Raw genomic sequence first — 13,840 nt, 5'->3', positions numbered from 1 at the left:
GTAAAAGAAGCTGGGATCTGAATCTGTGTCTTGCCCACCGCTCGACCTGACCTTGAATTCCAGAGCTCTGGAAGAGGAACCCCAGAGTGGGACACACATCAAAGCTGGCATCCTGTGCTCCAAGTCCTGCTTGGATTCTCATGGTCTCCCTACCAAGAACCACAGCCAGGCCTCAGCCTACAGTGGGGCTAAGTGGACACAGCTCTAAAGGTTCGTGGTCACGAGCCCCTTTCTCTCCTGCCCATCTCTGCCACCTGCCACCCACCGCCAATCAGACACGCACTCATCATTTCCCACATCCAGCTTGCTATTTCCCTCCTTCTAGCCCTCGCACATGCAATGTCCTCTCCTTGGACCATCTTCCCTCTTTCTAACTCCTACTAATGCCTCAATAGCCAGTTTAAAAGTCGCCTCCTCCGCAAAGCCTTCCCTGGCTGCAGGCATTCTGTACTCCTCAGCACAGTGCATTATGCATGGACTACTGCTCTTATCGCAGTGTGCTGTTAACTCCCTGTCCACATACTGTCTCCCAAATAGACTGTGAACTCCTTATAGGCAGTGACTGGATCTTCTCCACCTTTATAGCCCCACTGCCAGCTGGCACAACCTAGTTCAGAGCATCTGCTCAAAAGACACCTGGCGGAAGAATGAATGAGAAATTAAACCAATGGGAGCTATTAGACCCTAAATGAAATGTCCCGAAGGCGGCTCGTCTTTCATAGTTTCCCCGCACTTTGGTCTACCTTCAATGGTATTTATTTTCTGACTTATCAGTCATGAGTATGGATATGGTTCTAAGTCACTAAATTCTAGGATTGGACCTGAAGGTAGCTCCAAGCTTCTGCCCCTGAGTAAAATGCCTGAGCTTTTTCACACCTCTTCTTCTGGCCTCTCAGAGGCCTCTTTGGCTTTTTGGTGGATTTACAGGGAGGGACAGAAATCTCACACATGTTTGTCTATGTGTGTATGTGTGTGCACATGCGTGTGCATGCATGTGTGTGCATGTATGTGTGCATATATGTGTATGTTTGTGTCTCTCTATTGTGTGTGTGTGTGTGTGTGTGTGTGCGCACGTTTACGTGTGTGAGACACAAGAGTTCAAGGAAGTTCCTTTAGTTCAGTCACGTTGAATAAATGATATAGGCTAGCCTCAGTTGGACAGTTACATAGGTTTCAGCCTTTAGCTCTCAGCATGAGCCATAACATAACCCTTACAAAATCCCAAAGAGGTCAGCGTTATGATTCTTCCCATTGCAGTTGAGAAACTGCAGCTCAGAGAGGTTGTGTAGCTTGCCCAAAGTCACACAGCTAGAAAGGGGCAGGGTTAAGATTCAAAATCACGATGCCCCGAAACATGCCTTAGCAGGCAGGCAGGTGTGAGCATCCTGCCATTAGAGAACGTCCTAGGAAGGAAACTGAGGCACAGGGAGGATGAAAAAGGACCCGGATGTGTACCTACCTGCTAAGCTGAGTGTGCTGAGGACAAACTGGCTGCCATACAAGATGGTAAAACAGCAGTCTTCCTTCTGGCGGACTGCTTTTGCACGCTCAAAATCCTTGGAGTTCTTCCCTGGGCGGATTTCCTTTATTTCCATGATATCCACTAAAAGAAAATTAACATGAGCCAATTAGAAGCCGAGTTCACCACCACCCGCCGCCAAGGATGCAGCCACATGCCTGCACTCCAGACACAGAGCCCAGCTCCTTCATCCCACAGAATGAAGATGAGTTGTCCCAGCCTCTCAGCCCTGCCCAAATCCCATGATTATGTGCAAATAAATAAAATGCTTGTCATTTTAGGCCACTAAGTACTGGAACAGTTGTACAGCAATAGATAACAAAAACAAAGAAGAAATCCATCCTAACCCAAGCAAGGGAGACCCCCCTCTCCTGCCACAGGGTGATCAGTGAACTGTGCACTGTCACAAAGAGACAGACTCAACCAGTCCCTTCCTCCCATTTCTTCTGTCAAAAAAAGCACCTTTTCCTGGGTGGGACCCATTCCACCTGCTTCAGATGAAATTGATCCACGCCTCCCAACCTCTGACCACAATAAGCCAAAGATGGGTCCAAGGGTCCTAGGCATGACCAAAGTGACCACCCCTGGCATAGTGACTGGTTCAGGGACAAGCACATGGCCCAAGCTGGGCCCATCAGCATCCTCCTGGGAATTATTTGGCCAAAGCTATTCATAAAATTTTTCCTGCTGCGGCTGCTGCCACCTGACTGATAAAACATGAGTCTGGGGTAGCAGGGACCATGTTACCTGCCGTGTAGAAAGAAAAGATTGAGCCCTGATACACTATTTGAACCCCTGGGTCCAGTCAGGCTTGAAGCCACTTCTGCCCTGAAACGTATTACTTACGTGATGCAATAAATTCTTTTTTTTTTCATTAAAGTTTATTGCGGTGACAATGGTTAGTAAAGTTACATAGGTTTCAAGTGTACAATTCTATAATACATCATCTATATATCACATTGTGTGTTCACCACCCAGAGTCAGTTCTCCTTTCATCACCACATATTTGATCCCGTTTACCCTCATCTACCAAACTCTTTTTTCTTAGGTTTGTATGAAATGAGTTTCTGTCCCTTGCTACCATAAGAGTCTGGGTACATACATCTAAGTGCTTGCATTGAACAGAAAAACAGGAAAGAGAGGTATTCCTGGAAAAGAGAAGGTAGGGAAGGAGATCTCAGCTCTGACCTGGGATCAAGGAAGAAGACAGATGTAGTTTAGACAGATGAACAAAGGCACATAGAGTCAGGGTTGAAAGCAGGAAAGGTTCATGGCCATTCAGAGGTAGCAGCAAGAGTGGGGATACGGAGAATGAAATCATAGGAGAGAGAGGGGATGAAATGAACTGAAAGTTTTCTGCTTTTTTACCAGGGTCTAGCTAGATTGAAAATACTTTGGGGGACCAGAATCATGAAGTAACATGAAAAGACTTTAAACAAACACCATTTATTCTGTATCATGTGCTTTGGACAGTGGTTACACAAATCTATACAGGTGATAAAATTCCACAGAACTATTCACCAAAATATAAAGGAAATAAAACAAAAAGCAAGTGCATGTAAAAAATGGTGAAAAAACAATGAAGATCTGTAGTATATTGCATAATATTGTCAAGAGTCAATTTCCTGGGTTTGATAACTATGGTTATGAAAGATGTTACCACTGGGGGAAACTGGATGAATGGTACACATTCTGTACCATTTTTGCAATGTCTGCATGAATCTAAAATTGTTTCAAAATAAAAAGTTTTAAAAACTAGTTATTAACTATGGGTGGCCCTATTATTGGGAGGGGGGTGGTGTCTATAAACCTTGGACAGGTAGAAGGGTGGGGGGTCATATCCCCATTTTTCACCCATCCCTGAAACCTGGGAGTCTTATCTGTTCTCTTTATCTTCAGTCCTCAAAAATAAACAACAAAGCACAGATCCTTTGTGTGCTCCGAAATTCATAACCTTCTAGGAGGAAATCAGCACTGCTGATTTAACTGCTTTTGCAGTTATCTAAGAACATGAAAAGTATTAAGGTTTGTTCTCAGAAATGAGTTTCTCACCCATCCAGTTGACTGTCAGCCAAGAGTCTAATGATTCTAAACAAATACTCTTTTTCTCTTATCTAGTCAAACAATGATTATCTCACCAGTCTCTTTCTCCATAAAACATCTCCAAGAGATAATCTTTAAATTAGTCTACTGTAAGCTTTTCCCCTTGCAGCCAAATTATAGTAAAAAATTGACACATGTATGACACAAAAAAACATCTTCGGATAATGTAACACAGTCTTCAGGCAGTCACCAAGTTCTTACCAATTCTACGTCCTACATTGCTCTTGAATCTGTCACCTTCTACGGTATCCATTTCCATGGGCAACACCATAATCCAAGCCACTGTTATCTCTTGCTTGGTCTACTGAAATGGCCAAAAGTTACCCCCAGCGCCATGTTTATGAAACGCAGATATGCTCATGCCTCTCCTAGGCTTCAAACCTTCCGATGTTGTCCCAATGCTGTTAGGACGAAGAACCAAGGCCCAGGGTTGACCCCTGTGTGCTCTCAACCTCCATGCTCCAGCCACAGTTGCCCAATCTCAGCACCTCCAGTGAGTCACGCTCACGCCCACCGTAAGACATTCGCACATGCTGTGGGTTCTGCTAGGAATGGTCTTAGCTTGGTTAGCTCAAAGTTCTGCCTTCTCGGTTCAGCTTAATCACCATCAAACTCACAGGAGAAACTCCAGCTCCTGCTCTTGTGCAGACCAAGCCCCTCCCCCCGACAGCAATGGCCAGAGGCAAATACTCACTGGTGTGAATCGTGGATTCAGAGCTCTTTCCCTAGGTGGTGCTCCTTTCCTCACCACTGTATCCCCACTCCCAGTACAGGGTGTGGTGTACAGCGGAGCCCAGGAAATAGTTGTGGAAAGGGAATGGGGACAGAGAGAGACAGGGACGCAGACAGGGACAAAACTGGAAATGGGGCTGAGGGAGACACACACACACACACACACACACAGATATGAACAAACACAAATGGAGACGCCCAAACAGGGTGAAAGAAGAACAGAGACACCAGCCATGACCAGAGGACAAGCCACCCAGATAAGGAGAGAGGTGCAAACATGCACACATACAAACTCAGAAAGAGAGAAAGAAACATGGGAGACAGAAAGAGAATGAAATATCAACATGCCACTCTAATGACACAAACCTCCCTGATCATACATACACCGCCTTTCAATTCAGCGTAAGCAAGCATCCTTTGGAGGCCAGCCCTGCCCCAGAGAGGACTGCAGGTATCCACCTTCCTCCGCCAGGACTGGTCACCTCCATTACGGCATCTGACCACTTCCCTCTTTCTTCTCCCCAGATAAGTATTGGCTTATTCATCATACTTCTGAAAAGACTATGCTCTCGTCATTGAATTGCCTTTGTTCCTTTGTCAAAGATTAGTTGACTATATTTGTGTTGGGTCTATTTCTGGGCTCTCTATTCTGTCCCATTGATCTATTTGCTTATGCTTTCCCTAATACCACACTGTATTGATAACTATTAATATATAGCTTTATAGTAAGTCTCAAAGTAGTGTAGCATGTCCTCTGATTTTGTTCTTCTTCTTCAATGTTGTGTTGGATATTCTGGGCCTTTTGCCTTTCCATATAAACTTTAGAATCAGTTCGTCAATATCTACCAAATAACCTGTTGGAATTATTATTGGGATTGTGTTGAATCTATAGATCAAGTTGGGAAGAACTGACATTGAGTCTTCCTATCTGTGAACGTGGGTTAGCTATTCATCACACTTTTAACCGTTAGCCAGATCTTCTGCTGGATGTACTTACGTGGTCCTGGCCCTCAAGAGTCTTACAGACACATCAGCATGATCCGTGAGGATAAAAATAAAGGCAGTAAGAATCACGTAAAACTCTTACTTACTATGTGCCAGGCACAGGGCTAACGCTTTCCACGCCATTGTTGGCTAGTTCCCTGGAAGCTGAGCCTGAGGTAGGGATTCTTGTTCAAGAGTTTACTGGGGGGATGGAAGGCGCTCAAAGGAGAAGGGAGTGCAGGAGCAGGAAGGGGTGGGAGAAGAAAGCGAAACTAGGCGGTGGTCCCAGTGGAGGATGGGCTTCGGACTGGTCTCCTGGGGGCTCTGGAGCACGGACCACACGAGGTAAGTGAGTTCTCCTGGAGGCAGAGAGGCTGGCCTCGCGTCCTCCCTGCCTCCAGCAGCTAGGAGAGGGGTGTACAGGCCGGGTAACACAGTCTGGGTGGGCCAAGATAGCAGCTCTACGCTGATTCCTCAATTCTCACAACAACATTGTGAGGCAGGTACAATGACTGTCGCTATGATACAGATGAGGAAACTGAGGCATGGAGAGGTGATGTACATTGGCCAGGTTCACCAGCCAGCAAGCGGAAGAGCCAGGATTCAAACCCTTACATTGCTTCCTGTGGTCAAGCAAGCAACTATGAGAGCAGCAGCGGGATGTGCAGCCCTCTCCGCACTGCGCTCCAGCAGCCCGTCCCATCACATGTGCACGCACGCTCGTGCAAGCACGCATGCACACACAAGCTGCCTCCTGCCCACATCCGTCTCCGGTAAGTGACTTCATCCCAATATGCCCTCCTTCCCCACCTCCCTTCATTAATCCATCCTGCTATTTTCATATCTGTGCTGTAAAAGTCTTCACTAGCACCATTTGCATTGACAGGCTTATTTGTTTCTCTGTGTATCCACTCCCTCCTCTAAGCCCCAGGAGAACAGGGAGAGTGTGTGTCCCATTCACAACTGGAGGCTCACTGCCACCTACATCAGAGCCTGGCTCAGAATAGAAACGCAGACACCCACAGAATGAATGCATTAGGTTTCTCGGGTGTTTTGGTTTGGCTTTCCCCAGAAGCAGACCCCGAGACAAGGATGTGAGCACAAACAGTGTGTTTAGGAGGTGATCCCAGGAAACACCAGGAGAGGAGTGAGGAAGTGACAGGGAGAAGGGAAAGAGTAGATAAGGGGGTTGCCATGTTATCAAGTTGGTATCCCGTGGACATCGGGAGTTGATCCCACAGGGGACTCAGAATGCTCAGAGTTGATCCGTCCCACCGAGGAGCAAGGGAGCTGGGGTATTTATCCCCCAACCTCCATCTGCTGTGGGTTGAGAGCTTCTGGGGGCCTTAACTCCCCAGACCTCAGGCAGAGGGCAGGAGTGATCGGACACCATGCTGCCTTCAACACGTAGAAGCGGGTTCTAGTGCAGTCAGGGTCAGCCCATGGCAGCCTCTGCTACCTCAGGCTTTTGATTTCTGCTCCGCCCCAACAAGACGCAGGGAGCAGCATGTTTGAGGGGGTCAAAGGCCCAGTATCTCTCTAGTTCAGACAGGACAGTGACACATGCAGACAAGTCCCAGTTATTGAAGAGAAGGGTTTCTCTGGGCTTCCCCAGGACAGCCGCTACAGGGAAACAGGACAAGGTGTTACTGCCCTCTGTCCGTCCCATATCCCTAACAGCGTCTCAGGTCAACAGGTGGTTCTAGAATTACAAACATCAGCGCATGCGCTCCCGCTCTCTCTCGCTCCCCATCAATGTTACATCTGTGTTAAGATATAGTTCACATATCATGCAATTCATCCAATTAAAGGGCACAGTTCAATGGCTCTTGGTGGATTCACAGACTTGTACAACCACCACCAGAGTCAACGGAAGAACACTTTCACCACCACAAAGAGAAGCCCATACCCTTTAGCTATCACCCCCCAGCCCCCTCTCAGCCCCACACCAGCCCTTGTAAACCACGAATCTACTTTCAGTGTCTATAGATTTGCCTGTTCTGCACATGTCATGTAAATGGAATCATACAGTCAGTGGTCTTTTGCGTCTGGCTTCTTTCACTCAGCGTGATGTCTTCAAGGGTCGTCCGTGTTGCAGCATGTGTCACTGCTTCATTCCTCGCTACAGATGACTAATATTCTATTGTATGAAGAGACCATCTTTTGTGTATCCATTCATCCACTGAGGGACGTCTGAGTTGTTTCCACCTTTTGGCTACTGTGAATAGTGTGGCTATGAACATTCACACACAAGTTTCTGTCTAAACACCTGTTTTCAATTCTTTTGGGTATCTCCTAGGAGTAGAAAGCAGTCCCCTGCTGACTACACCATCAGGGCTGCAGGTGTATTGGTGAGGTACCCAGCCATCAACCCAGGCCAGGAAGGGCACTCGAACGTAGGTGGAAAGTCACCTGCTGAGCATGAGCATGAGCCTGTGGCTGGGGCCTCCATGAGGAGAAGGTGGCAGTGGAGCCACCACCAAGCCCTTCCCAGCTGTCACTACCACTTCCCAGACCTTCTGGGCAAGCAGGGGCCAGCTCCCGAGGCACCAGAGGGCTGCCTATTGTGCAGCCACCCCCTTGACTACCAGGAGCCCCAAAAAGGTGGCAAGGAAATCCCTTGCCAATGGGGATGTTTTTCTATTTGGAAATCCGCAGGGTCTGAGCGGCACTTTTGTTGACGTGCCCAGCAGCGACAGGGATAAGGCCCACTGTACTCAACTATGTGAATCCCAAACCACATTTCTGACCTGTGGCTGCAAATAAAATCCTGGGACATTCTGGGATTGTAAACTCGCAGGTTCCCAGGGGCCTCCCGAGTCAGGAGAAGCGTGTGGTTGGTGATTAGCAGATGGACTCTGGAAAGCAGTTCGCTTGGGGTCGAATCCCAGCTTCCAGCAGGTGGCGCTGAGCAAGACCTTCATTCACCTGTCCATGCCTTCATTTCCTCATGTGAACAGGAGTGGTAACAGTCTTCTCACACAGTGCTCTTTAAGGATAAAATGAGTGTGTGTCTATATATGTGTGTGTGCTCGTATGTGTGTATTAAAATAGTGCCTACTGATTTTAACAAATAAAGATGTAGTAACTTTTAAGCTCTTGCTAGCTATTATTTTTAAGATTACTAATGCAATGGAATAAATCTGGACTCACATTAGGCATAAGAAAAAACAGTCCCTCAATTTGTCTATTGTGGAAATTGAAGAGGCAGATCCATACGTATTGATGTGGAAAAAAAACTCCACAATGGCTTACATAAGTAGGATACTGGATGCATGTGCTTGTGTCTATATGTGCGTGTGTACCCACATGTACACACACCCATTTATGCATGCATATATTTATATTGTACATAGGTGTCTGTCACTGTTCAACTTCTCACTATCTGAATATCCACTAGAACTTGCAAACATTATTTACCCAAAATGCACCACCCAAATCGCATACCTGCTATAGGACATTCAGGTGCACGCACCAGTGAAAATATTGGTGTGTATCAGTCTGCAACAGGAAAGGAGCATGTCCAGTGCTCTCATGTTGAAAATCATCATGCATCAAACCTAGTGTCCTGCCCACCCTACTGGGTCCTTCTTGAGTCCTCGTGTTTACTTCTGACAAGCAAACTACCAACCAGAGTCCAATTTAGATGACATCTTCAGTATTTTTAACAGACTATTTCATTGTCATTTCTATTAAGTTACAGAGTAGTTAGAGGACAGGAAAAAAAAATCAAAATTCAAAACCAATACCATGTAGTAGCCTACGTCCTTTTCGCAAACATGCCCAGTAACAAGTTGACTAAAGTATCTAATAATTAGGTATTGCATTGGTCGCTTGCTGTCAATGCTTTGTAACAGTGCAGAAATATTCGGTGGGTTGGTTTATAAGTGTTTACAAATGTTCAGCAATACTGGGGAAATTGGATGGGTTTTCTCCAGTTGATTGTAACGCACCTCATTTGTATCCATGTAACATGCTATGCAAAAAACATGCTCTCCGTCGTGTTTTCAGGAATGAGTTAGGCTCAGCTAAGGGGGATGCTCATATTTGTACACATGCACATGTGTGTGCAAAAGTGTGAGAAAATGTTTAAAATAAAAAGATTACCAATTTGCTGATAATAGTGGTTACTGGTGGGTAGGGTGATGTGCAAATGGCGGGCAAGCGGGGGCTTGATCTGCACTGGTTGCAATTTTTACCAACGGCGCCCACAGGCATTAAGATGACCGACTTTATTTTCAAAGGAGGCTCTGGTGGCCAGAACTGAGACGCTGTACACTCATGCGGTGGGGCTCAGCAGCCCTGTTTCCTGCTTGAAGAAGTGAGATAACACAGCCACAGAAGCAAGACCTCATCTTTGCTCCACGTCCCCCAACTTTCCCAGCATCACCTCGGGTCTTTCTCAGCTCTGGCTGACCTCCTACTGCCCTCTCCACCTGTCACCTGCGGAGGCACACTTGGGTTTTCAGCCCCCTCCCACTCTCTCCCTCCCTCCACCACCACCCTTGCCATCTGTCCCCATGACAGTGTTCTTCAAACTCCTGTTTCCTGTCTCCTCCCACTCTTGATTCTGGGCTGCTCCGAGGCTGCCCACCACCCTACCTGGAACATCTTCCTACTTTCACGCCATGGCCTTTTCCCCAATTTCCACACCTCAAGTGGCACCATCTGCCAACAAGCTTAACAAAGTGTCTTTAAGGAAGCTCCAGGCGGATTCAAGAGGAAAAGAAACAGGCAAGGCTCGGACACTTTCCCACATGTCCTCCCACTCTCCTTTCCTACTTTCAGTCATTCAGTCAGCCAGGTAGTGAGTGAGCATCATGCTGAGAGCGGGAGTGAAGCAGACAGACCCGGTCCACTTTCTCGGAAGCTCCAAGCCTGGAAGGGAGGACAGACCCTGTCCAAACCAGACAAGAACATACAACCGTGCTAACCACCTAAGAGGAACAGAATAATGTCTACACTGGGACTTCTCCCCAGCAAGGGTGAGAAAGTCTTCTCTGCGAGCGTGAGTCTTGGCTGAGTTCTGAAGGCTGGAGTTAACCTGGAGAAGGGGGAGGAGACAGACCTATAGGGAATCCTGGAGGGCAGAGACCTTGGTTCAAATCCCAGCTCTGCTTTCTAATCCCCTCACTTCCCTGTCCACTTCAGGAATGTACAGTGTAGATGCCTGACCACCTGTGTACTTCACCAGCAGTGCACACCTGAAGCTGAAGCTGAATAACAATGAATGTCAACTATAATATATATATAGTCACAGGATGTGGAGTACAGCACAGGGAAAGAGTCAATGGAATTATAACAGCTATATACGATGTCCGAGGGTCGTAGATTGGGGGAGGGGAATTATCACTTTGTGAGGAGTATAAATGTCTAACTATTACATTGCTTTGTACACCTGAAACTAATAAAAGAAAAAAATCCTAGCTCTGCTCTGTAACGGCGGTTGGGAACTTGGGCAAGTCACCTCTGTGCTTTCTTCATCTGCACACACAGTGATACTACCCTCACTGAGCTGCTCAGCAATCAAGATGCAGTTACATGAAATAAAAACTACAACCCCCCCCCCAGGAGGTCTCAGTCAAGGTTAGTTTAACTATTGGGATGAATGTCCTCTCGTACCACCTTTCAGTAACACCTTCACCACTGCCGGTGGTTTCACTTTGTCTCAGTGTTGCTATGTCTCAGTGAAGAACCCTGCTTTAAAAGCCTAGGGTATCGGGTTATTTCACATACACAGCAGCATCTGACCTTGAAGTCAGATAAATAAGATACGCTGCAGAACACGCAGTTAGAAAAGGTTCAACATGGGAGAGTGGAAACAGCCCAACTTCAGAAAAATCTAGCAGCCATGTGCTTCAAATCCAACTCGACCTACCCCAGCTCTGCGACTTGGGATGGGTTTCTTTATTCTAGCTGAGCCTCTGCTTTTCTCATCTGCAAAATGGGGAAATAATACCTACCCCATAGGTAGATATACCTGAAAGAACTTGGTAAACTGAGTTTTAGACATTAAAAATTACTTTAAAGCCTAGATAGAGATGGGGGTGGAGGCTGCCCTCATCTTCTTTGTTAAAAAATAATTAACAATTGTTGACACGGTGTTGACAGCCACAGGCAAATATTTGAGCTTCACACTTCCATATAAAGAGACTCTTTAACAACACTCAAATAATTGGGTAGTATTACTGTAATGCTTTGTATTCACCCCAAATTTTTTCCATTTATATAATATTCTTTTTTTTTTTTTTTTGGACGGACTATTTCATGGGTGTTTAAGAGTTTTAAGTGATACTGAAGAATTGACCAAGCTTCTCTTCCCTCCAGGGGAGCAGGGAGCACTCTCAGACAGGAGAGTCCAGAAGAAGAAACTGGGCATGCCCCGATCCGCTTCCTTGTCCAGGTCTGGTCCAACGTAGGCCCCAGGAACCACATGCTCTGCCCTCCTCCCTGTTGCTCAGAGTGGGGCTGACTCTAAGAGGCCTGTGGGTGCCAGTGAGCAAGTCAAGGGTCAGGGGCCAGAGATTTATTCTAAGCCAGACTCTCCAGGCTGCTCAAACTACAAAACAGACCTTCTTGTAGGAATTTATCAGTTACCTGTGCTTCAGTTCTCAATTGTTTCCAAACTCAGGAGAAGAGAAAAAGAGGAGCTTTATGAACTGGCCAGCTAAAACCCCATACACTGACCATCAAATAATTCTTTAAATAGTCATCATTACAGTGTCACTTAAATTTGATGCTTTCTCCGTCCTGCTGGAAACTAAATGAGAAGAATCCCATGCATGTGATATGGGAGATGATTTTATAAGGCACTCACATTGCACGTACACCTTAATTGTGATGTATTTTAATATGAATTGGAAAAAATACACATCCAGTACCTCTAAACTCTGAGATCAAAGTTCCCTCTACATAAATTTTACTGAAGAAGAGTGAATCAATTTTAAATTATGTATTAAGTAGAAAACAGGAGGTGTGCAGATGTGTGACAAAATGATTAAAGCATTCAACAAAGGACTCATCACCTTATACGTGGCCTATTAAAATTTTAATTTGCTCTGCTTTAAACCAGCACTGTATTATCAAAATTACACAGAAGGCCTTCATTGTACAAAGACTATATATATGTGTGTGTGTATATGTGTGTGTGTGTGTGTGTGTGTGTGTGTGTGTGTATATATATATATATATATAAAACAATATTTTTTTTCTCCCACTGGCTTGACCAGTTTTGGGATTGCAGTTTTATTGGAGCCATATATGCTTCTGATACTATTTCTCAAATTTCAGTCATTTGATTATCAATTTTATAAAGTTTGCCATATCTGCATAGTGCTGGCACTGTCTGTAATATTTGTCTTTAAGTCAACTCACCTTTTCCACTTGAATAGATAATATATTTTAAGAATGAGTTCTTTGGTGAAAAAAAGAAAAAAAACTAGTCCCACCCACCCTATATGAAAGGAATGTGTAAAATAACAAAAGTGAGTGGAAATAGGGCACTAGCACTAAATTCTGCCTAGAAACAGGTGATGCTGAAGGCACGGTTCTCAGCCTGGTTCTGAGCTATAAAGGGAGGGAACGATTGTTAGAGGGAGGGAGGCAGAGTTACCCGTGCAGGACTCACAAATGGAGACAGAAGTCAGGACGGGGGTTACTTCATGGGGACAGCACGTCTCAGAGCTTGGGGGGGTGGTCCAGACCCAATCTGGGGAGTGGGGGTGGTCACAGACATGTGCACATGTGTACATTTGAGCCTACACTCCCTATTTGTGCATTTTACCATACGCACCTTATACCTTATTAAAGAAATCTTCGGTCTTTCAGAAAGATGTTCACATTTCAGAAATGGAGGTAGGTGTGGTTATTATGAGGGAACCTGAGGGATCCTTGTGGTGAGCGATCTGTTCTGAATCTTGACTGTGGTGGTGGAGTCAGGAACCGACACATGGGATAAAGCTGTATAGAACTAAATACACACAGAGAGCACAAGTAAAATGGGAAATCTGAATGAAATTGGCCGTGGATTGAATCCATGTCAATATCCCAGCCGTGATCTCACACTATAGTTTCGCAAGATGTTACCATTAGGGGAAACTGGGTAAAGTCTACATGGGATCGCTCTGCGTTTCTTACAACTTTATGTGAACCTGCAATTGTCTCAAATAAATTTTCAGTTAAAAAAATACAGAGTATCAAAAAAAAAAAAAAAGAGAGAAAGCATGCTAGTACCACACAGATGTTGTCCCTGACATGATCAGGACGACCATAAAGGAACTGCGAAGGAATCGTGCTCCCACCATTGAGTCAGGTCCCCTGGACGCTGTCTGGAAATCATGATTTGCCATGGCACGCAAGGCCTGGTCTCCCCTGGAGACACTGGAGAGGGCATTCCTCACCTCCTCTCCATGGGCCTCTTCTCCATTCTAAGAGCCAACTCCATGCTCTGCATTCCGCCAGGATCCATACTATTTCTAGCCAGACCAGAAATAGATGCTCATG

The 13,840-nt window shown here is 45.8% G+C and overlaps 1 protein-coding gene across 2 annotated transcripts in view; it reads right to left on the bottom strand.

Moving 5' to 3' along the window:
• The window catches only part of PLCG2 (phospholipase C gamma 2), a 147,411-nt gene that overhangs the window by 93,405 nt on the left and 40,166 nt on the right, over positions 1–13,840 (bottom strand). For both annotated transcript variants that reach the window (XM_033128135.1, XM_033128134.1), the window contains exon 3: positions 1,460–1,603. In XM_033128135.1, coding sequence (XP_032984026.1) covers positions 1,460–1,603 — 144 coding nt within the window. The remainder of the gene's footprint in view (positions 1–1,459; positions 1,604–13,840) is intronic.

Source organism: Rhinolophus ferrumequinum, chromosome 15 (assembly GCF_004115265.2).
Source record: "Rhinolophus ferrumequinum isolate MPI-CBG mRhiFer1 chromosome 15, mRhiFer1_v1.p, whole genome shotgun sequence".
In the NCBI taxonomy this organism is placed as follows: domain Eukaryota; kingdom Metazoa; phylum Chordata; class Mammalia; order Chiroptera; family Rhinolophidae; genus Rhinolophus; species Rhinolophus ferrumequinum.
Note: the sequence above shows the minus strand (reverse complement) of the source record. Positions and strands in the feature narration are given on the sequence as shown.